The sequence below is a fragment of the Drosophila innubila genome (assembly GCF_004354385.1).
Source record: "Drosophila innubila isolate TH190305 chromosome 3L unlocalized genomic scaffold, UK_Dinn_1.0 0_D_3L, whole genome shotgun sequence".
NCBI classification, from domain to species: domain Eukaryota; kingdom Metazoa; phylum Arthropoda; class Insecta; order Diptera; family Drosophilidae; genus Drosophila; species Drosophila innubila.
The window spans coordinates 27134759-27160131 of NW_022995376.1; the positions used below are offsets into that span (position 1 = coordinate 27134759).

Below are 25373 nucleotides of genomic sequence, written 5' to 3' on the forward strand. Positions count from 1 at the left end.
TGTGTTCTATAAAACTCTAAGAGCAACACAAACCAATGTTTTCAAATGTCAAAAAAATGTGGAAAGATGAAATATAAATTAATGCTGGGCTTACATAGAGGCACAGAGAGTCATATTTGACAGCTACAGTGGCATGGATAGTTACAGGGCAATGTGAACACAAATGCTGTGACAAAAGTCAAGTGGCTCAAAAAACGTGTCACTTTCAATGTGTGTCATTCCAGTGTCATTCCGCGCCTCATATTTTTTGTGCCAGAATCTTTGATTTGAAAGAAAACAGTTTGACAGCTGTTTTGGGGGAGCCAGTTCAAATGAACCCTTTTTTCCCGTGCCAAGCATATCGAGCAAGTTGATTCTTTTGAAACACTGTGGCACGACTAAATATGTTATTTTATCAATTCTTGTGTTTTGAAATCGGTTTTTTTTTACATTTTATAATTTTTAAATTAATGTGATCTTGAAATTTATTCGCCAGAGAAACAAAGGGTGATATTGAATAATTATTTTTGAATTGCCAATTATAATTTGACTCGCAAGAAAGAAGGGATGCTAGCGAAGATGTGTGAAAAGCTTAGATATAATCATAATTTGATAAATATGCATAAAATTAATTTTGTTTGCTGTACGAGAAAGCGCGCCAATTGTCTGTTTTCAATCTTTTTTTGGAACTTGCTTATTGCTCACGAACTTGTTCAATGTTCAACATTTATGAACTTTTAGAAACCGTGACGGTGTGAAAATAAGAACTAGTGTTCACATTGACGGCAGTCATTTTGGCATGGCACAACGCTGTAATGCACATTTTAAGTGACGTCAATGTGAACACTTTGACTAGTGTTACAAGCTGTCAGAAATTGCCGCAGAATATGATGCCGCAAAATGCCTCTATATAAACCCAGCATAACATTTTTTAGACCCCGTACTTAAAAAAAAGTACAGGAGTCTATTGGGTTTGTTTTAACAAATATGTGCGTAACAGGCAGAAGGAGGCGTGGCAGACCCTATAAAGTATATATATTCTTGATCAGCATCAACAGCCGAGTCGATATAGCAATGTCCGTCCGTCTGTCTGTCTGACCGTCCGTCTGTATGAACACCTAGATTTCAGGGACTATAAGAGCTAGAGACACCAAACTTGGTATGTAGGTTCCTCTATATTGCAAGCACATCAAGTTTATTTCAAAATTCGGCCACGCCCCTTTTATCGCCCACAAATTGAAAAAAAAATTGCATATCCAAATTATAAGAACAATTTAAAAGCTAGTGACACCAAATTTGGTATGTAGATTCCTCAATATTGCAGGCAGATCCAGTTTGTTTCTTTTTTTCATCGGACCACTATATCATATAGCTGTCATAGGACCGATCGGGTGAAAATCAAGTCTTAGTATGAACAACTTTTTTGTTTTTTGAGATATCGTAACCAAACCTATAGAATATGCATTTAAGCTAGTCTTATAAATCCTTACCGAAGTTGGTTCTAATCGGTCAACTATATCATATAGCTGTCATGAGACCGATCGGGTGAAAATCAAGTCTTAGTATAAAAAACTTTTTTGTTTAATGAGATATCGTAACCAAACTTATAGAATAAAACTTGGCTTTATATAGCCTGTCTAAAATTGGTTCAAATCGGGCCACTATATCATATAGCTGTCATAGGACCGATCGGACGAAAATCAAGTCTTAGTAAGAAAAAACTTTTTTCCATTATTGGTATTTGCCATATTAAGTACGGGGTCTCAGGCAGTCGAGTATGCTCGACTGTAGCACCGGCCGACTAGTTTAAATTAAAGTATTTTTTAAATGTTAAAAAACTGAATGAAATGTATTTTGAATTAATTTATTTATTTTATTAAACATACTTTGAGGAACTTGTATTGTTTAAAAAATGAAAATTGCTATTACTGCCTTCTTGATTTACCAATCTTGATGCGATTAAGAAGGATTATAGACAATAATAATAGACAACGTTAATTATGAAAAATAACGCTATATCTTAAAGCCGATGGCCACCACGTCTTTCGTGATTTTTAAAAATAAACTTGATCTGCGTATGGGCTGTAGAATTGTCTGTGCCAAATTAAGTTGCTCTAGCTCTTATAGACTCTGAGATCTAGGCGGTCACTGTGACGGCCAGACGTACATGGCTATATCGACTCGGCAGTTGATGCTAATCAAGAATTTAGATTCATATAAAGGGTCGGAGAAGCCTTCTTCATCTTGTTACATACATTCCAACGAAATCAATATACCCTTTCACTTTTTTTTAAAGTAAGGAGTATTAAAATATTCTATCATTGAAAAAATTTTTATTTTTTGTTCCTATCTATTCATATCTGCGGCGCTCATTAACTTTACATTTTTCACAATGCCTTTCCAAAATCATCAAAAAAAAAAAAAACCAATGGAAAGGCCATATTCGAGATCCCTACTATAGCATGACTGTTACTTATTTCAATAAATATAAAAGTACTTTAAAGAAATTACTTGACTCGCCATACTTGTCGTTCTACTTGTCCGATCTTGATGCGATTCAGTGGGATAACAGTTAACATTACTAGATAACGTTAATTACCATAAAAACTGCATTTGCGATTTGCGGGGGCGGTGGGGTGCGTGGCTTAAATTTGAAACAAACTTGATCTGCGTGGGGTTTATAGAAATATGTGTGCCGAATTTGGTTACTCTACCTCTTATAATCTGAGATCCTTTTGTGTATACGGACGGACAGACACACATGGCTATATCGACTCGGCTGTTGATGCTGATTAAGAATATATATACTTTTTGGGGTCGGAGAAGCCTCCTTCTCTCTGTTACATACATTCCAACGAACACAATATAATGGGTGTAGAACTGGTATAACAACGACTTGTTGTGCTCTTAATTGGAGCGCTCTTTCTATTATGGTAGGCAAACGAAAATAGGATTAAAACCTTTTCCAATACGTCAGCGCAAAGTGTTGCAATAACATTGCCAATGTAATTTCAATACGTTCCGCAACGTAGCGGGAATTTTAAACCAAATTTGAAACGACAAATCGTTCAAAAACTTTATCTTTATTTTACGGAGTTTTTCATTCCGCGGTCGTTTCGCTTAAAGTCTTAAAGTTAAAAAGCCTTTAGGCTTTTTAATTTCATTAAAATTAAAAGGATTTATATTGTTTTTGTTTTAGTTACACGCATGTATGTGTGTTTTATATTTTCTTTAAGCAAGAATTATGAGTAAGTCATGCTTGCATATTTTTAAGCATTAGTTAATAGTATTAAAGCAATTAAAATTTTATTTGAATTTTTATATAGTTGTATAAATTTCTTTGATAGGAATTTCTACTCGCAATAGACGTTACATCCAGCGGCACACCAGAAGAAAAACTAAAATGGGCCTTTCGAATGTATGATGTCGACGGGAATGGTGTCATTGATATTCAAGAAATGACGAAAATTGTTCAGGTACTTGTAATACATCCAAGAATATTTGTATTTATCCCTAATTTAAACTACAAAAGGTACAGTCTACGCACGTGTCAAAGTACATAGACGAGGGCATTCCCAGAATTAACTGGCCTAACATATTAATGTTAGTAAATGTATGCTAAAATAATTAAAAAGGTAAAGTACCGAATTTAGGGAATTTTGCTGCTTCGAAATATTGAATACAGAGTTTAAGCAAGGTCTATTGAGCTGCCAAAATAATAATCGTAATTGCCAACCACTCCAGAAATTATTGAGAATATAATTACAAAATGGAATTGGATTAAGCAAGGTCTATTGAGCTGCCAAAAAAATTATCGTAATTGTCGACCAGTCCCGAAATTATTGAGAATATATTTTCAAAATGGAATTGGATTACCGGCGATTCATGAACTAGCTGAATTTATTGCATCGCATAGTGGCGGAAATATTTAATAGCCATTCGACGCCATTTTCATCATTCGGCCTGAATGTTTACTTCATTTCAGTACAAAATCTGAATGATCATTTTGGCTCATTCATAATGAATGTTAAAATTTTTTGCCCTTCGCCCCTGCGAATTTCAGTATTTTTTTTATCGAGCACGCGATGTCTATCGATAAACTCGGGAAAAAAAAGCGGTAGGCATTGAATTTGCGCCAATTTTAATAACAAAAAATAAATATTTAAATGTGGTTATTGTCAGCTTTTTATAATTTGTGCACAGAAACCGAACAGCTGATTTGCTTTGGGTGAATATCAAATGTCTTAACTGTTTCACTTTTGGTCGTGGAAAGCGAAAATTAAGCAACATTCAAATGTGAGCAAATGTGGCAATTGTGAGTGGTCGTGGAAATAGCCTATAAGATGAGAAAGCTGTGTGCAATAACATATGGGTGCCGCTTTCAATCAGCCAGAAGGGCGTCATCATCTACTTGCCCATTCTACAGCAGAAAGTGTTCCAGAGGATTCAGATTATTCTGTCCGTGAATTGGAGAAGAAGCCAGTTGTTGAGAATCTGGTTTTCCACGCTGAAATCGTAGGTAAGCGTGTCCGCGTCAAGCTCGACGGCTCTCAGCCGTTTAAAGTGCACGTGGACAAGAACCAAAAGACCACCATATAACACAAAGTTGAAACTTTCACATCGGTCTTCATGAAAATACCGGCTGCGATGTTACTATCGAATTTCCAGACAACTACCTTAAAAAATAGAGAGTTTTTCGCAGTCGGCGTCGTGACGCGTCGTCGTACTGGTTCAGTTCAAATTCTGCTGTACCAAAGATTCGTTTTTTATTTAATTGATAAAAATAAAGTAACGTCAACCGAATAAAACACAAATATTTTATTATAAAAGTAATTTATGTTCAGTTTTTGTGTTTGAAAAAATGATAGAAACAAAAGTAACAATGTATTGGACTAAAAAACAAAAATTAAAAACATTCACATAGTATTATCTTCGCACCACTATGTTACACTTTTTTATTGTGCCTTCAAGATCATAGGAAGTATATATCTTTTGGTTTTCCATCTGATCCAGCCAAATGCCTTTCGATCGTTCCTATGGCAGCTATATGATATCAGGATATAACACATCACTCAATAAGTCCCCTGGCCTAAAAAGCAACAAGTTTTATACAAAATTCAATTTATTCATCAATGTCATATTTTTCTAAGAATATACCCTGATTCCATCGCTTCTCTCTCAATGGAATGCCATTTTTGTTAAAGCTCTTTACTATGGAAGTATAATGTTTTTGACCGATTTTAAGAAATTTTCAATTTACGAACCAAAAAAAAGATTAATAGATTGTTTTTCTATTTTCGGGAAAAACTGCCGAATTTGGACCATTAGAGAGTTCTTCATCATTTGTGTTTGTACGACCACGTTTAACCTCACCATACCACCACAAACCGTAGTTTTTAACAGAGCAGAGCCTGAATAACATTTAACATGCAATTTGTTGACTTAAAAGTACTTTTTCAAAAAAATATTTTTCAATGCAATACTACAAAAAGGAGTTTATTTTTTAAATGACGGTTAGTTGCAAACTAATAATCCAATTAAGCTCAAATTTTGACACAGGGCTTATAAAGGATGTCAAAAAAATACACGAACCGACCACACTTTTTTGATAGATATGATAAGTAAAAGGATATATTGTGTTCGTTGGAATGTATGTAACAGGGAGAAGAAGGCATCTCCGACCCTATAAAGAATATAGATTCTTGATTAGCATCGATAAAGCCATGTCCGTCTGTCTGTCTGTATGAACAAAAGTATCTCAGAGACTATAAGAAATAGATCAACCAAATTTGGCCCACAGATTTCTATATACCCCACGCAGTTCAAGATTGTTTCAATTTTAAGCCACGCGCCCTCCGGCCCCGAAAGTCGCGAAAAACCAACACACCCTCAGTTTTTAAGATAATACAGTTTTAATGGTAAATAACGTTATCTATAAATATTCTCTATAATGTCACTTAACCGCATTAAGTTCGGATAAGTAGAACGGGGGTATTAGCTAACCAAAGTTATTAATAAAGTTATTATTTCAATATCACCTAAAAGTATGCAGTAGTTTTTGTTAGGTAGTAATTTCTTTAAAGTACTTTTATATATATTGAAATAAGTAACGGGGATCCTATGGTCGGGATCTCGACTATAGCCTTTTCCACTTGTTTTACTTTTTTTAAATTTTAGGAAAAGTCAAAAAAATGTATTACATTTTTTTTCTTTTATATTTACATATCTGCCGCAATTAAGCGTCGCTTAAAATATAATTCATTAAAATCTATGGAGAGACGGCTAAGTTATTAGCCCACAAACAATGAAACAAGCTTTACGTAAAGGTTGATTTCGACTGATCGGTGCCACGGCAGCTTTATGTTATAGTGGTCCAATTCCATAATTAGTAAGTTTAGTACAGATAACTTAAAAAATAAAATGGATTTTCATACTAAAGGTTGCCTATCAACTAAAATCATACAAACGGTATCGATCGTTCCTATGGCAGCTATTTGATATAGTGATCCGATTTCTACCAAATTTGGTTAGGATGTAATGGCAATTAAAAAAACCCAATTTATGAGTTTGGTTGAGATAACTCCAAAAACAAAAAATATTTTTTACTTAAACTTGATTTTCTACCGACCAAACCAACTTCGGTAAAGATGCATAAGACCAACTTATATGCACATTCTATCAGTTTAGTTAAGATATCTAATAAAAAAAAAGTTTTTCATACTTAAGTTTAATTTTCGAATGATCGTTCCTATGGCAGCTACATTGAAAAGTCAACCGCACACATTACCATTACATTCAAACGGTTAGCTCGAATTAAATTGTCCGCGATCATGATGATCGTTTGTGAGCGTTCGTTTCGATCTAATCAAGTTCGAGTAGAAATGATCGAAATGATTTGTTTTGATCGAGTCACGAGTCATGATCGAACTTGCTGGCTGATTTGATTTGATGCATACCCGTTTTGCTCAAACGATCGGATCGATCATCGAGTCATACTCGAGTTGAATCGTTCAGAAAATGTGCGAGACAGAGCGCGCACGTGGCAGCGTTTGCGCTTACAATGATATGTATTTATTTGTGTAAATATTTATATAAATCCAATAGTATTTATGCTTAAAACGTTTATTGTAAAATAAATTATAAGCTGCGTATACTTAAGTACATACAGGGTCGCAGCTAGCCATTTCGGGGCCCGGGGCAAAAAATATTGGGGACCCTCTTTTTTTAATTTGAGTCTTCCTTGTCTTAAATTAACTACAAGATCTCAAAATAATGGACTTCTGGCCTTCATGGAACTGTATTCTTTTAAGATCTCCTCGCTAATTGGGCTGGCTTTCTCGTGCTCTATGGAGATAGTCATTAAGTGAGATTTAGCCTATCTTTGCTCATAGTAGTCCTTAATTTATTTTTTATTAGAGCCAATTTGCTAAAAGCCCTTTTTCCAGAAGCCACAGATGGAGACAGAATGAGCAAAAGTCATAAGTAAATACATATCTAACATAATCTCGTAGTCAAAATTATGAATTAGGTTCGGAAGCTTCAAGGCGTTGGAAGGCACGGGCATTCTTTTTGAGGCTCGGCTCGGAACGGACACGAAATAAATTTTTAAAGCCCGTCCCGGTCAATTTTTTTAAAAAGGGCAGCTCCGGTCCGAGCTTTGTTCGAAATTAATAAAAAATAAATTTTTAAATGATTTGTTCAAAATTCAAAATTTTTTTTTTAAATCTAAAAAATTTTTTAAGCAACAATTTAACCAAACCAATTTAACCAATTTTTAACTTACTTGTTTTTCAGTAAAAAAATGATTTTTTCTTTGCTAATTTTAGCAATTTAGATTTTTTCTTCGTCAAATGTCAAATTAAGCTTGATTAACATATCGACGCGTTTAGATAAAAAAGATGCGTCAATTATATTAACAGTGAATAATTACAGAAATATTTGTTTCAATGCATATAAAGAGTAAGCGTGAAATCGTCCCTTTTGCGTACCGGGCTTCGGGCTTTTTGCTGAGTCCCGGGACCGCACGATTTTTAGGTCCAAAGCCCTTGGTGTTTCATTTCATTAATAGTCTTATTTTCTTTAACAATTCAATTTCCTCAATTAGTTAATCTTGAACTAAATCGTCTGGGTAAGTTGTTTTTTAAGTTTCAATAGTGTTTCTGTCCGTAGGTTCAGCCATCTTATTCGTTGGCATACAAATCGGAATAAACAGCTTTGATAGGAGAAATAGTCTTGAAAGTGGCATGACATTACGCCCAAGAACTTCAATATTAGAATTTGAGCGAGTTATTACTAAGTTAATTTAAAGTTACAGAAAATGAAAAAGAAACACCAACATTTTTTCTAAAACTTTCCCGTACACAAAAAAGTCCATCGGAGCTTCTCGAACGCGTGGCCCCTCAACCCCGGGGCCCGGGGCAAATTTCACCTTTTTCAAAAATCTTTTCGATCATTGCAACTCGAACGTGATTGGATCGAAACGAACGCTCACAAACGATCACGATCCAATCCGATCGTATGACTCGACCGCTACTCGACCCGAAGTGTTCGAAAGGGAAATAATCATACCCGCTACTTGATCGTTAACAAAGAGACCCATGACTTGATCGAACCCGTTGCGACCGAGTCGCTGAGTTGATTTGATCGAACTTTTCGCTCTGGTGTTCGATCATACTCGAACATACCCGTAGCAGCTCTCTGATTACCAGATACACAACCTGCGAGATTGGATGATATATCTTAAGAAACAGGAGAAGTTTTCATACTAAAGGCTGACTCTGAACCGATCCCTCTTATGGCAGCTATATGATATAGTAATTCGATTTTAACCAAATATGGTTAAAATGTGTAAAACAACAGCAAATTGATATTCTGTGAGATTCTTTAGTCATAATGAAATTGGGTATTTTTCACAATTTCAATATTTTACAAAATTCTGTAAAAAAAACGGTTCTTCGGAAAATAATCATATAATATTTAAAACGTCAGAAAATCGGACAGCCATAGCAAATTTTCCATATTAGCTGTATACACATTGCTGCCATCCGCAGTGATTTTTGAAGAGAAATAAATCCCCATCATAAAATCTAAGCTTTTTTAAATCTTTGAAACTTACAAACTTACACACAAACATACAAACAAACTGACTTTTCACACTGACATTTCATTTGTAAAGGTCACTAAAAATTTCAATTTTTTTATTATTTATTTTTAATTTTTTATATTTTGAACCAGTTGTCAGATTTCTGTGATTTCGACTCTTATTTTTGATAAGAATTAAAATAAAAATATAAAAAATAAAATATTTTACCAAAAGGCCCCAACTGCCCCTTCAACTGCAATCATTTAAATTTTTCCCCAGCCACTTACACCCCCTTATCTCGTGAACCAGATGAGTAAGCAAAAGTTCCAGTATGCCATTTTGCTAGTTAGGACTAAACCTTTTGATGGGTATATAACTCGATATCATCAGACAGTGGTTGCAAATTTTCCATATTAGCTGTATATATTGCTAGTAGAGTCTTGCACGAATACATTTGAAATAGCAAACGAGACACACATTCACTTACATAACAAAGCAAGAATCATGTGTATATTTGAAAGAACGGGATACTCGAACACACTTGAAATTTCAGAAAATTCAAATGCTTCCGAAAGGAGTTCTTAACACAACTTGATACTTACAATACCCGGTTCCATTCGAATGGATTTGATAACGTTTCAGCATTGCTGCGTGTTCTTTTCTAAAATTAAAAAAAATAGTTACAACAAAAATAAACTAATTTTTATTAGACAAAATTTTGAATTTCAAACCAATATTACTATTTAGTATTTTATTATGAATACATACATTCTTTAGCTGAATTTTAAATTGAATTGTCCATTTCTTTTTTGCTTCTAAAGTTGTCGGCGACTGAACAGCAAAAAAATACGATAATAATGACCGACCGAGAATACTACTCGCAAGTAGTAAAGGGTGTTTTTTTTAAGAGGTATAGAACCTCGAATTGAAATAAAACACAAGAAAATCGTCTTGATGTCCATCAATTTGGCTTTATTGGAAGGATAATTTGATGCCATTAATGTTAAAATATGATAGCCAAGTCTAGAGGTCCAATTTCCAAGCACTTTTTCGAGCATTTGGGGCCGTATGTCGGCAATAACGCTAAGAATTTTGGCTTCTAAGTCCCCTAACGTTTGTGGTTTGTTAGCGTATTATCATCTAATGATTCCTTCAATGAATCGATTGTGACATGCGCTGTGTGGCATGTAGCGCCGTCTTGTTGGAACCATATCTCATCCACTTTCGTGCCATCCCATTCGGGAACAAATAGTCGGTTATCATGGCTCTATACCCGTTTCCATTAACGGTAACTGACTCTCCAGCATCATTTCGGAAGAAGTATAGCCCAATGACTCAGTTTTTGTGGATGTAATGGCGTCTCAAGGGTCTCATGTGGATTATCTTCACTCCAAATGCGGCAATTTTGCTTTTTGACGTAGCCATTCAACCAAAACTTAGCCTCATCACTGAACAAAATTTTGCGATGAAAATGGAGATCAATCTCATTTTTCGCCCATACACTAAAATCACGACGCATTGCATGGTCGCGTTTCGCCCCCATCGAGTCTTTCGTCACTAGCGCGAAGTGCCGTCCGCATTGACATATGTAAGAAGATCTTACTAAAAGTTGAGCTTCGACCGACCGATCCTGATTTGAACCAAATTTGGTAGGGATATATAACACATTAACAAATACACAAGCTGTGAGATTGGTTGATATATCTCAAGAAACAAGGCTGATACTCAACCGATCCCTCCTTAGGAAGATACATAATATAGTAATCTGACTTAACCCAAATTTGGTCAACATTTTAATAATCTGTGACATTGCACTATGGCCTATATCAGGAAAGTGCGTGGCAAAAATCAATTTTGAGTTGTTTCGTTTAGCAAAAATTTGAATGTGATTTGATTGAAAATTGGTTTTAGTAATTTAAACAGAAAGTTTTATATTTTTAGTTCAATTTGTGGCGTGTGGAGAATTTTAAAGTTGGGTTAGTTTTCGAAAAATTTCTGAACGAGAGAAAGTATGCGTTTTAGTGCAACTTTTGATCAGTATATCTTAAAATCGAAGTGAGGTTTGGTAACTTATTTTTTTCTTAAAGCTGACTTATATATAAAAGTAAGTTGAACCTATGATTTTGGAGACTTTTTCAACTATAGGTTGATTTTCAAAACCGAGTCCAGTCGAGTTCACCAAAATTGACTCTTGTTTTTGATTCTGTGAATATACAAGAAAAAATTAAGAAAACCCATTGTTACTTTTGTGTCTGATTTAAGATGTTTGACTTTTAGAAACACAACCCACTGTATATTTCGGTCTGAAATTTGAAATATATATTTAGAATACTTCAGAGAAAATTCCAACCACATAATAAAAGTAGGCGTGTCATGAGAAAGGGCGCAAGTTAACAGTAAAAGGGACTTATGAACCTAGGAAATTGAAAAAAATAATTTGTTTTGCTAAAATTTTTTTTAACAACTTTATAATTTTCTTAAATTACAAACAAAAAGTAAAAAATAAAAGTATTGTATTGTAAATTTTTTTTTTAAATTGGTATCGTATTTTAAATGTTGAAAAACTTGAAATTTTGCGTTTGAACGTTAATGTACTCCCTCTCCCATGTCACGCCTTTCTTTTTTTTTGGTCCCAATTTTCTTTGCAGTGTTAAGAATATATATTTCAAGTTTTAGACCGATATCCCACCGGATTCAAAAGTTACAGAATTTTGCCACCTAATTTCCTGAAATACGCCATAGTGCATTGGTTTAAATATCTCAAAAAACTCAAACATTTTTCATACTAAAGGTCAAAATCACTCAGCCTAGAAGTCATCAAAATCGACCAAAACATCCCTAGTTACAAAATGGTGTTATAACGCCGTTATAGTTTTTAATGAATCAAAATTTTTTAATGAATCAAATCTTATAGACCTATATGCAGCTATGCCAATACAGATTCAAACCACATGTCAGAAATTAAGTAAATTTTCCTAAAATTTTAAAGTCCAAAAATCCTAAAATAGCTTTAAAAATCATAATTTTTTTTACTCAAGAATTGATATTTGTAAAACTACGGGTTAAAATTTAATAGGCTGTTTCCACGACCACTCACATTTGCCACATTTCCCCACATTTGAATGTGTCAGATTTTTGGCTTTCCACGACCAAATGTGAAACTGTATAAACATTTGCCATTCACCCGAAATAAAGCAGCTGTTCAGTTTCTGTGCAAAAATAATAAAAAGCTGACGATAACAACATTTTATATTTAGGGTGTTCACTTCACAGTGGCAGCATGACAGCTGGCACATGAGCATTACTGAAATCGTGGGCATCCCCTTACATTTCAGTCCTGCCCAGGAATGTGTATTTCAGTTTTATAATTTGGTTTGAAAATGTTTGAGCTTCCTAGTAGTCTAAGTAAAAATTGCCGGTTCAAATCTGGAATCTATTTCAATGTTTTTTATTTATTTTTATTCGATGCGCCAATTGTTAACAATTTATATATTTATAAAATATGAAAATACCGTTAAATTTTTGTTGTTTCGACTTGCAAAAAAGTTTGTGGGTTGCATTGTAAAATTTTCTTACAATCAAACAAATGCTTTTGTGTCGTGACGTCACTAAACAAGTGTTGTCAAAATAATCACACTAAAATATGCCAAAAATACTAACTTTCGATTGAAATTATCGACTTTTAATCGTGTTTTTTATCATCATATGTGCCTGACTTTTCGTAATCAAGGGTCTGGGTCTAGCACCCTTGCAGGAAATTTTTCAGTACAAGTTGTTGTTGTGACGTCTGTGCTCGCGGCCATGCTGCCACTGTCAAGTGAAAACCATAATTGACTTCTATACATTTTACGTCAAAATATCTGTTATCAAACCCCTTAAATACACATTGAAAAACAGGCCCTAAATGTATTACTAATTTTATGATGAAATTTTTTTCACTAGATTTTGAAACATTTTAAACATGAATAGGTTTACTGGAATGAGCAATCCGACTGCATCTTTGAACAAATTAAGTTTTCTTTATATTTTTGTCTGTTTTCTGGAAGAATGGAATTCCAAAATGGAGTGTTTGATTATAATGATTATTTGATGAAATCTCTCTTACAGCATCAAAAATTTAATTAAATACAAAGAAAACACTTTAATAATGATAGTTAAGCTGTTATATAATAAAAGAAGTTAAAACTTTTTTTATACGAAGTACACAAAAAATAAAGTATTATAGATCAAAATACCGTGTTCGAAAGTGATTAAAATTTAATCTAAAGTAAACTTCTTAATATTTTTGAATCAAAAAAAAAAAGATATTATTAAGATGCATCAATGCATAACATTCTACAACTACTCGCATTAAGATATTTTCGTAGGTTTCGCTGAAATCAGTGTTTGAACTGTATGCCTTGGTTTTTTTAAATTATTTTGAAAACGATCTAAGCCTAAAATCAACATTAATACCAATTATAGTGCTAATCAATAGCTTCATGTTCCGCCTTTTGTCAATATAAAATATGTTTTGGCATATGTTTAGGGAATTGCCCTTTTATACACAAATATATGTTCCACTTTAGGCCTAAAGGAACGTTTTTAATCAAGAATTTACAATAGGGTAATCTCCTGAATGATTTAAACTCAATTGTTTATGATAAGGTGTATATGGAAATTATAATAAATGTCAGATCGAGCAAAGGGCAAACGAAGAGTCTGTTAATCTACGTGATAATTCATCGAACGGTTTAATTGGAACGGTTAAATTGTCGAAACTTGACAGTCTCAGCTGGTAGTTCCATACATTAATATAAAAGACAAAAGAAGATTGGATTTTTATGAAATGGGACGTCTTACAGAAATTAGTTTTTGCAAAGAAATCGCTTTGTAGGATTTACAGAAAGGTAAAAGTGTGTAGGAGAATACCCCGATTACAGAAATACCCGTTACATACTTTTAAGAGTTTGCTTTAAGCATCAAATCGTCCCGAAATTCCCGAAATTATTTGAATTATTTTTAAATGTTCTGATATATGCTGATTAACACAATACAATACTTAATACTGACAAATACCTTTTTTCAGGCAATCTATGATATGCTAGGTGCATGCTCATCAAATCGTCCCGCTGACTCTGCTGAGGAACGTGCAAAAAACATTTTTGCTAAAATGGATGAAAATAACGATGGTCAATTAACACAAGATGAATTTTTAAAAGGATGTTTGCAGGATGAAGAATTGTCTAAAATGCTGGCCCCTTAAATATTTATACCCTATAATATGTGTGTATTTGATGAAATCAGTAATGAAATGTATAAATATCTAATTTATATTTCTTATACTAAAATTATATAAAAATATTGAACATCATTGAATTTTGTGAAGATATTGTGTTTGCATGTTTTTAGCTCTATAAAGGGAGGATGGTTGGCAGACTAATTATATATATATATATAAATATATATATAAAGTATATAAATATACATAAATATATATATATATATATATATATATATAAAAAAATTATATATATATATATATATATGGGACAATTTGTTTTGATTAACAAAATCACCAACAAACAAACAACCATATATATATATATATATATATAAAGTGGGACAATTTGTTTTGATTAACAAAATCACCAATCGGTTCCTTAAATCGTTATCTACGACGAAAAGTTTCTCGTTAAAAACGATTTTAATTTTTGACACATGGTTTTTGACAATCGCGTGGTCTATTCAAAATTTACCCATTCTAATATATATATTTATAATTATAAACATTGACAGTCATTACAGATGATAGATATTACAAAAAGGGAGTTTTACTCAGGTTTAAAAATTTAGCAACCGAAAAATTGTGTGGTAAGTCAAGTGAGATCTCCAGAAATTGTCAGATTTTTCGAGACTCCCTGTTGAGTGTAGTTTCGGAAGGCACCATTCAGCGACGTTACGTGTACCTTTGGAACATAGGGTAACACATCAAGCGACTTAAAAATTGGTATTGTAAGAATACGATGTGTGTGCTTCGTTAACCGTTTCCAAACTGTATGACATGCATTCAATAAAATTATTGTTTTGATTGCATTTAGAACTTTAACTTGAACTGCCAATCCTTTTTGTAAATTTTGAAATTTATCAAAATAGTATGTGTTGGCATATCCTCCGGAATTTTATCCGGAATTAAACGAATACCAAACTTTTTTTGATACATATGGGGCTCCATATAATAAAATAAACACTTTTTTTTTTTATTTAAAGGGCTCAGGCAGCTTTATGTCAGCCAATGTGTTATATATAAAAGATAACATTTTATGCTTGCGACTAACATAATGATCGCAGCCTGTTAACAGCAGCTTTAGCATCTGTTTGTTTTTGGGCGAGCTTAACAAAAGGAAAAACAATAATTACGAAGCATAGCAAACAACAACAATAATGCAGATTGTAGTAAAATTTTATTTTTTATTTAAAAAAATATTTATAAATTTAAATTTAAGAAACAAAAATTAAATTTCTTGTCTGGTCTAAACCGCAGAGCTTTGCGCCTGCATTATATGGCATTATATGGCACTGAATCCACTGTCTCGCCAAACAATACTAAATGTAAACTCAAAATAAATGCGAACATTGGCCTTAAATTTTAAGAACTTGCAGGTCGAATTTTTCATAACGCTGTCTTATTTCAAGGTCGCACGTCAAATGGTTTAACCTGTACAATGCTCAGTCAGAGAATGAGGTCATGAAATTTTATATATATAGACAACATTTTAAGACTGCGACTAATATAATGATCGCGGCCTGTTAACAGAAGCTTTGGCATTTTTTAAACAAATTTTATGTTGTAGCCCTTTGATTTTGTGCGAGATTAGCAAAAGAAATAAAAAAAGTTTACAAAGCGTAACAAACAACAACAGAAATGCAGAATGTAGCCAAATTTTATTTTTGATTTAAAAAATTAAAATTAAATTAAAAAAAAAAAATCTTTTCTCGTCTTAACTGGGAAGTGAACCGCAGAACTCTTGAGCCAGAGTCTAACACTCTATCCTCTGCGCCATACGACACTGAATCCATGGACTGGCCAAACACTACAAACAAACAAACAAACTGGCTTTTTATCTCATTTTGATAAGTCCACTAAAAATTTAAAATTTAATTATCTTTTGAACTAGTTGCCAGATTTGGGTGTTCGAGGTATCAATCAACGCGTATTTTTGAAAAAAAAATAAAATTATTTTACCAAAAGGACCCAACAGCCCCATTAGCTGCGATCATTTAAATGTTGACCCCCCACTTACACCCCGTATCTCATGAGCCAGGTGAGTTAGAAGAAGTTTTGCCAATTTGTTAGTTAAGACTAAACCTTTCGATCGGTATATAACTCGATCTTATCGGACAGTCGTAGCAATTTTTCCATATTAGCTGTATATATTGCTAGTCGCCCTTCGTATCCTTCGTGCTGCTTTCGTCACTAGCGCGAACTTCCGTCCGCAGTGATAATATGGCTAACAATTCAAAAAAAAAAGAGCTCATAAAATAAAGACATCCATCGATTTTGTTAACTGTAAGTAGTTCCTCCCAGAAATACGTACTATTCCGAAAGTAAATCGTTTTGAGCGATCGCTTTTAGCTAGTACAAAAGCTCAAAAACACTCGACTCGGTCGCCTCAATTACTGGTCTTAAGCATGATAGGAAATTAAAGTGGATTTCTCGAATGGTATATAGTGGAATATACAAATAAAAAGTATCGCTAATAATACCGTTCTGGCTTGATCACGCATTTATTATTTTAATAGCTAATAGCTTGTTACGCGCTGATCCCAGGCTACGAAGAGGTCCACCCTCCGCCCAACCGACCGAGGGCGCAGTCGCATAACGGACATCACGTTTGCGGTAATTACAATATCAATAAAACAAAAAAGTTTTTCATACTAAGACTATATTTTCGCCCGATCGATATGATACAGGGGACCGATTTGCACCAACTTCGAAAAGATGTATAAGACAAACTTAAATGCATATTCTATCAGTTTGGTTGAGACATCTCATAAAACCAAAAAGTTTTTTAAAATAAAACTTGATTTTTTACCGATCGGTCCTATGACAGCTTGATGATATAGTGAACCGATTTGAACCAACTTTGGACAAAATATACACTGCCGCTCAACTAAATAGGTTCACGATTTTCATCAAATTAGCTTAGCCAAATCTTTTATTTTTATTTGATAGAAAATTTAGTTGTTAATAAGATGTGAAAGTTTCCAGTTGCTACCACAAGTACAAATATTAAAAATATTTAATTTCCCATAAGCCTTCCTACAATGGCATGCTTTTTTTGGCTCAACTGAATAGGTTCAAGAGATAAAAATTAAAAAAAAAAATGTTTGTCGCAAAAATTCAAGGTTTGGGTGGATTTTTTATTAAATATATTTTATTTTACTATAATTTAATAATGAGTATGACCTCCTGACTTTAGTATTACTTCATAGATTCGATCTGGCAAGGATTTATAATAATTTTCAATAACTTGAAGCGAGATTTCGGTCCAGGCCTTCCTAATCGCATCAACTAAGGTCGCGGTATCTTCAAATTGTCTTCCGCCTTCATAAACCTTTCGAGACAATAGTCCTCAAACGTTCTCGATTATGTTTAGGTCCTGGGAGTATGGTGGCCAGGCAAGCAAAATCACATTTTGTTCGGAAATCCACTGTTTTACCATTCTTGAAGTGTGAATGGGCGCGCTATCATGTTGGAATGTCCATGGGAGGTTGCCAAATGTTTCGAAAAATTCGGAAAAACTCTTTTGAAGTACCGTTTTGTAGACATATTCATTCATTATCGATGAAACAAACTGCAGCTCACAAGTCCCATAAAATGATATGCCTCCCCACACCATTACACCGCCAGCACAGGAGTGGTGGCGACTTAAAATACGTTCGTCCTTTCGTAGGTCATGAAAGTAGTAGTTATAGCCGTCCGGACCATCCAGATTGAATTTTTTTTTCATCAGAAAACACCACAGTGTCCCACTCCTTTTTCCATGCCATATGCTCTCGAGCAAACTGAAGCCGTGTAGCCTTACGCACATCATTAAGAGGGTTTTTTTTTTTTTAATTTCTTTCTCTTTAAATGTTTGGCACTCTGAATAACGCGTTTCACCGTTGCTACGCTGGCGTTAACACCACATTGTTCCTTGATTTTGCTGACTGGGAGGAATTTGATGCAGTTTTAATGATTATCAAATTAAAATTAGTTCATCCAAGTCGAACAATTGGTTAAAAAGATTTGGCTAATCTAATTTGAACCGAACTAATCGTGAACCTATTCAGTTGAGCGGCAGTGTATATAACCAATTAAGATGAATATTGTATCAGATTGGTTGAGATATCTCATAAACCAAAAAAGTTTTTCATACTAAAACTTAATTTTCGACTGATTGGTCCTATGGGCGCTATATGATAAAGTGGTCCGATCCAAAAAAGAAACAAACTTGATCTGCCTGCAATTTAGAGGAATCTACATACTAAGTTTGGTGTCACTAGCTTTTAAATTGTTCCTATAATTTGGATATGAAATTTTCTATGTCGAATTCATGGCGGTTGAGGGGGCGTGGCCGAATTCTGAATCAAATTTGATCTGCTTGCAATATAGAGGAACCTACATACCAAGTTTGGTGTCTCTAGCTCTTATAGTCTCTGAGATCTAGGTGTTCATACAGACGTCAGAACTTCAGGACAGACGGACATTTCTATATCGACTTGGCTATTTGGCTTTTTTTAAGTACGGAGTTTAAAAAAAAAAAAAGATATAGAAGTTATAAGTTCGTGTAGAGTACTATTACCTAATATGACAACTTAAGCTAATGTGAGATTAATATAAGAATGAAACTATGTCTAGATGAACTAAGATAATATATACAGCTATGCATGCTGCACAGCCGAAATGTGTTTGCCAAATGCAAGACTGCTGTCGAGGATGACACCTAGGTACTTGTGCTGTGAAGAGTGCGTTAAAACGCTACCATTGAATCCTACAGCTGGGCAGTTTCTGACTCTGTTGATGAATGTCACATTTGCTTGCATTGACGCAAATGTTCCATTTGGCCGCCTATTCCTGAAATGAGTCCAAGTATTCTTGTAAGGCACTCGCTGTCAAAAGGACGCAGTTACTTTTGGTGAGCACTGCTATGTCATCTGCATAGGTAGCGATGAGTGTGTCCTTACGGCGAACGTCTGTAATCGCGATGTGGTATAGATTGGCAGACAAAAATAGGAAAACGGAGGATTGGAAAAGGTTAAAATAAATTAAACTGATACCGTATCATGATACCAAGTTTTGTGTAGCAGCAACCGTTTTTTCAATCACCACCCATGTATTTTAATTTTTTAATAACACTAAGATAATTTTATTTTAATTTATTGTATTAATGTTAGTGACTACTACCATAATTTATAAGCTTCAGCTTGTAGCGCTAGGAAATCAAAAATTTAATAAATTAAAAATTACGCAAGGAAACAAAATTTAACTTTTTATGTGTTGATTTGATATACATAAAGTTTTTTTTTTTTTTTTACTTATTTGGGTTCGCTGATTTCAAATCTGATCTCTATCTTTCTCCATCGGCTCGCGTTTTTAAGTTACAGGTACCTATCGAATTTTTGTCGTTTCCCATTAATAAAATCAGAGCTTTACTCCTCATTAAGCGATTTTTAAAAATTTGATTTTTTTTCAAAGGGAACAATCTCGTCTCAAAAAAAATATAATTTTGAAAATCGCCCACTAAGGAGTATGGCTATGATTTTTTTGTTAACTTGATGGAAAAGTCAAAAATTCGATATGTACCTGCAACTCAAAAGCGCGAGCTGATGAAGAAAAATGGAGATCAGATTTAAAATCAGTGACTATAAATTACTCTACAACAGCTAACAGTTAAGTTCCAGAAAACAAGGCTGAGTACAAAAAAAAAAAATTAAATTAAGTTCAAATTTTTATTTTCTTCTGAGAGCTAATTTAGTTTTGAAAAAATGCATATTATAGTAGCATTTCATGTACATTACATCTATTTCAATGACCAAACCAAAACCCATGAAATTGCAAAGAAATTTCTTAAAAATTAATTTTTTTCGCTAAACATCAACGATATCTCTGAAACTACTGGGCAAAGTAAAGGCCAATGAAGGCACAGCTTAAAGATAATATTGCTGACGATTTTTTTTGAGATTTTTCTAAATTGAATATGGTAAACCGTTTTCCAGAAATTCAATATATGTAGTGGCAGTACCTTAATTTTGGAAATAACAGTATATTGCGAAAAGTCGACCTAATAGAAAAAAAGTGTAGATTTGGATTCAGCGCCCCAAATTACCATAAAAACAACTATCAATTCTTAATCAACAAATTTTTGTTCCCTTGTGTTATTATCGATAATTCTTAGATTGACAGTCCAATTAAGGCCACGCAGTGTAAATAAAAGCAAGTTTTTTCACCGATTCAATGCGATCTTGGTGAACAGTACTCTGACACTATACACTTGAACCGTATTCTAAAATTGGATGGACTAAGGAGATGTATTGAGCTTTAGATATATAGGGGTCATTCAATTCTATAGTCTAGCTGTTTACCATCTGTTACCATCTTAGAAATATGGTTGGAAAATATAAGTCTGTGATCTAACAGTGTACCCAAATTACCAAAAAAAGATAACTTTTAGAGTTCCTTGTGTTAAATCCAGCGAAATAGTGTGGTCGGAAAAACAATTATTTTAAGATCATGTAATAAAATATTAATATCTGAAATGAATTAATGGCAAGCGATTTTCTATAACTTTTATGAATAGTAACACAGCTAGAATTCATACTCAGCTTTCAAGCTACGTATATAACAGATACAGAGTTTGAAATTTTGTTGCTATCTGATGTGTTGTGATACAACTCTAAGTGAATTTTCAAACTAAACATTTCTTAGCCATGATTAGAGGGGGACCCGTAGGTATATTTTTTGTTTGTTTTTTTTTTTTTTTAATTTTAAGAATTCAAATTTTTTTTACCTTATTCAGAGGCAATCTTGCAGCTTTGATAACACTAGGCAACAAATTGCAACTTTTTGGCTATAAAACAAAGGAAACTCACTTTTTTGAATAGATTTGGGGCCACAAATGACGAAAAACACTTTTTTTTTTATGGCAGAGTTTTTTTTTTAAATTTCGCTTTTTAGTCTTACTTTTTTTTGAGGTGCGCCCAATTTTGTCATCATCACTTGTGAATGCCAAAACCGATTTTAAAAAGCATTCCTTTTTCTAAAAGCTATTAAGTATCTCTATATTTCATTCATTTATTTTTTTTGTAATTAGCGTTATCTATTATCCCACTGAATCGCATCAAGATCGGCCATTTAGAACAGCAGATATGGCAATTTAATGATTTTAAAGTAATACAAGTAATTTCATTACATTACTTTTATATATATTGAAATAAGTAACGGGTATCCTATGGTCGGGATCTCGACTATAGCCTTTCCCGCTTATTTTGCTTTAAAATTCAAGGAAAACTCGAAAAAAATTAATTAGTTTTCGATTCTATTTTATTTACATAGCTGTATAAATTACGCGTCGTTTAAGATATGAATTTCATAAGTTTTAAAATTCATTAAAATCTATAAAGACAGACAAAGGTTGATTTTCGACTGATCGGTCCTATGGCAGCTATATGATATAGTGGACCGATTTGAGTCAACTTGGATGCATATGACCAACTTAAGTGCATATTTAGATAAGATATCTCCAAAAACAAAAAATTTTTTCTTACTGAAACTTAATTTTAGACCAGCGATGTCCAAACCCATACATTGACAGTTGGCATTTCATTTGTATGACTGTGAAAACCTCGAAGTTGTCTGCGAAAAAGACGTTTTTTCTGTCTTAAACAGCGCGAAAATTTTTTTAACATAAAATAAACAAAATTATTTCCCACTCTTCTTTAAAATTTTTTTTAGTGTGCATATAAAAAGTTGAGCAGCGAGGTCTTTCTTAGTCGACGGCTGATCAGCAACTGTTTCTGTTTTTTCTGCCGCTCTCCACGCTTTGCTGAAATGCAGTGTTGACAACAAATCACGACATAAAAAATGACAAACTGAAAGGAAAAAACGGGCAAAAAAAATACAGATGCTTTTTACATAAAAAGTGTTGACATTTAGATTATATTATTATTAATGTACTTTCATTAGACACCTTCTTTTTTCGACCAAGTGTGCATGAATTTCATAAGTTTTAAAATTTATAAAATTGGATAGATTTTCAACTAGAAGATGTTTGACAAATTTAAAATATGATATTTTCCGTCTGACGTAGTTTTATAAAGGACAGATCTGTTTAGAAAAAAGGCTAAGTTGGCAACACTGCTGAAGTGACAAAAAAAGAGACAGAAGAGAGGGCGAAGCCGAAGCACATGGCGAAGCACACGAAATGCGTTTATACTGTGTATGTGCAGCTGAACGCCGGCAGAGGCAAATCCTATGCTCACTGTAAAGGAGGCTGGGCACCGCTGTTTTAGACCGATCTGTCTTACTGCAGCTATATGATATAGAAGTCCGATTTTAACCGATGGCAGCTATATTGAAAAGTCACACGATTTGAACCAAATTCGGTAGGGATATATAACACATTACCAGATACACAACCTGCGAGATTGGATAACATATCTAAAGAAACAATTTTCATACTAAAGGCTGATTCTGAAACGATCCCTCCTATGGCAGCTATATGATATAGTTATCCGGTTTAAACCAAGTATGATCATAATGTGTAAGACATACAAAAATTAATATTCTATGAGATTCTTTACCAATCTCAAAAAACACAAAAAATACTGCTCCACAAGGAAGTCATAAAAATCGATAAAAACATCCCTACAGATAAAATATTACTATTTCGCCGTAGGTTTTTATAAATCGTATCTTAAACAACTCGTAATTAATACAGCTATGTAAATAAAATAGAAACGAAAATTTAATTTTTTTCGAGCTTTCCTTGAATTTTAAAGTAAAACTAGTCGGAAACGCTATAGACGAGATCCCGACCCGTTATTTACTTTAATGTATATAAAAGTACTTTAAAGAAAGTCTTTGTTTTGCTCTGAAAACTTTTATTCGGCAAAACTGCCGTTCTACTTGTCCGATCATGATTCGATTCAGTGGGATAATAGATAATACTAATAGATAACGTAAACTATCGCAAAAAACGTATTATCTGAAAAACTGTGGGTGTGGTGGTTTTTCGCAAATTGCGGGGGCGGATTTCGTTACGCTATCTCTTACAGTCTATGAGATCCCTTTGTTCAAACAGACGAACGAACGGTTTTTCGCGCGGCGGAGGGGGGCGTGGCTTAATTTTGAAACAAACTTGATCTGCGTGGGGTATATAGAAGTCTGTGAGTATAAGTTTGGTATCTCTCTTATCTCTTATAGTCTCTGAGATCCTTTTGTTCATACGGACGGACGGACGGACAGACACACATGGCTATATCGACTTGGCTATTGATGCTGCTCAAGAATATATATATGTTTTATAAGGTCGGAGTTGAGTCTTTCTTCCTGTTACATACAATCCAACAAACACAATATACCCTTTTACTTACTTTTTAAGTAACGGGTATCAAAATCTAAGCAAAAAATCATAATTTTCTTAATTCAATATTGATAGGTCTAATACTACTGGTTTAAATCTAAGAATGTGTCTGAATGAAATATAGATATATTCATTAGCTTTTAGAAAAAGTAAAGCTTTGGAAAATTGGGTTTGGCATTCACAAGTAATGATGACAAAAGTAAGCGCATCTATAAAAAATAGTTAGAATCTAAGAAAAAAAACTCTGCAATAAAAAAAAATGTTTTTCGTCATTTGTGGCCCCAAATCTATCCAAAAACTAGTCGGCCGGTGCTACAGTCGAGCATACTCGACTGTCGGAGACCACGTACTTTCTATGGCAAAAACTAATAATGGCAAAAATTAAAAAATATTTAGTTAACTTAAATGCATATTCTATCATATTGGTTACAATGTCTCATAAAACATAAAAGATTTTCATACTAAGACTTGATTTTCGCCCTATCGGTCCTATGACAGCTATACGATATAATGGTCCGATTTGAACCAACTTTAGACAGGATATATAAAACCAATTGTTATGCATATTTAATCGGTTTGGTTACGATATCTCATTAAACAAAACACTTGATTTTCGCCCGATCGGTCCTATGACAGCTATATGATATAGTGCTCCGATTTGAACCAACTTTGGACAGGATATACAAAACCATTTTTATGTGTATTCTATCAGTTTGGTTTTGATATCTCAAAAACCAAAAAAGTTGTTCATACTAAGACTTGATTTTCACTCGATCGGTCCTATGACAGCTATATATCTTTTAACACTATAATCTCTTCTATTAGCTCTTTAAAATCTTCTTTCATTCCTGGGCCAGACAACATTCCTAGTTGTCTCCTTAAGGAATGTTGTTCTTCTTTAGCTGCTCCGTTGCATAAGCTTTTTAATCTATCCTAGAATCTTCAATCTTTCCACATCTTTGGAAAGAATCTTATATCATTCCCCTCCACAAAAAAGGTGGTAAGTCTGATATTTCGAACTACAGAGGCATTGCAAAGCTATCAGCCATTCCAAAATTATTTGAAAAAATTCTTGTTTCTTCTTTGCAGCATCTCTGTAAATCGATCATTTCCCTGCACAACACGGCTTTATTAAGGGTCGGTCCACTACGACCAACTTGCTTGAATTTACCTCCTTGGTAAATGATGCATTTTCAGAGAAAAAGCAAACTGATGTCATATACACTGACTTCAGTAAAGCCTTTGACTCTGTGAACCATGACCTCTTACTTATAAACTTAATTGCCTAGGTTTCCCTCCCGCCTTTGTACGTTGGGTTTCCACCTACTTAAAAGGTAGGATCCAAAAAATGCTGCTTAGGTCAACCATTTCGAGTTCGGTTCACGTTACTTCTGGTGTACCTCAAGGTAGTCACTTGGGGCCTTTATTTTTTACTCTGTTCATTAACGATCTACACACTATTCTGCCCCATTCATATATTTTAATGTATGCTGTCCCATTCATATATTTTAATGTATGCAGATGATGTAAAGCATATCTTTTCATACACTGATCCCCTTCTTCATAATCGTCTGCAAGACGATTTGAACGCTATGCAACTATGGTGCTCGGCCAATAAGTTGTATCTGACTTGTTCAAAGTGTATGTTCATGACAATTAGTCGTACTAGGCCCTATTTAGGTTCTTATACGATTGACAATACCCCT

At 33.8% G+C, this 25373-nt stretch overlaps 2 protein-coding genes across 6 annotated transcripts in view; both read left to right on the forward strand.

Moving 5' to 3' along the window:
- Positions 1-14419, forward strand: part of LOC117788863 (neuronal calcium sensor 2) — a 41645-nt gene extending 27226 nt beyond the window's left edge. For 2 of the 3 annotated variants that reach the window (XM_034627785.1, XM_034627784.1), the window contains exons 3-4: positions 3327-3455; positions 14130-14419. In XM_034627785.1, the coding sequence (XP_034483676.1) occupies positions 3396-3455; positions 14130-14306 (237 nt within the window). In that variant the 5' untranslated portion in view covers positions 3327-3395 and the 3' untranslated portion in view covers positions 14307-14419. The remainder of the gene's footprint in view (positions 1-3326; positions 3456-14129) is intronic. The other variant, XM_034627783.1, reaches the window with a different exon arrangement.
- The window catches only part of LOC117788862 (neurocalcin homolog), a 99104-nt gene that overhangs the window by 27207 nt on the left and 46524 nt on the right, over positions 1-25373 (forward strand). The window lies entirely within an intron of this gene.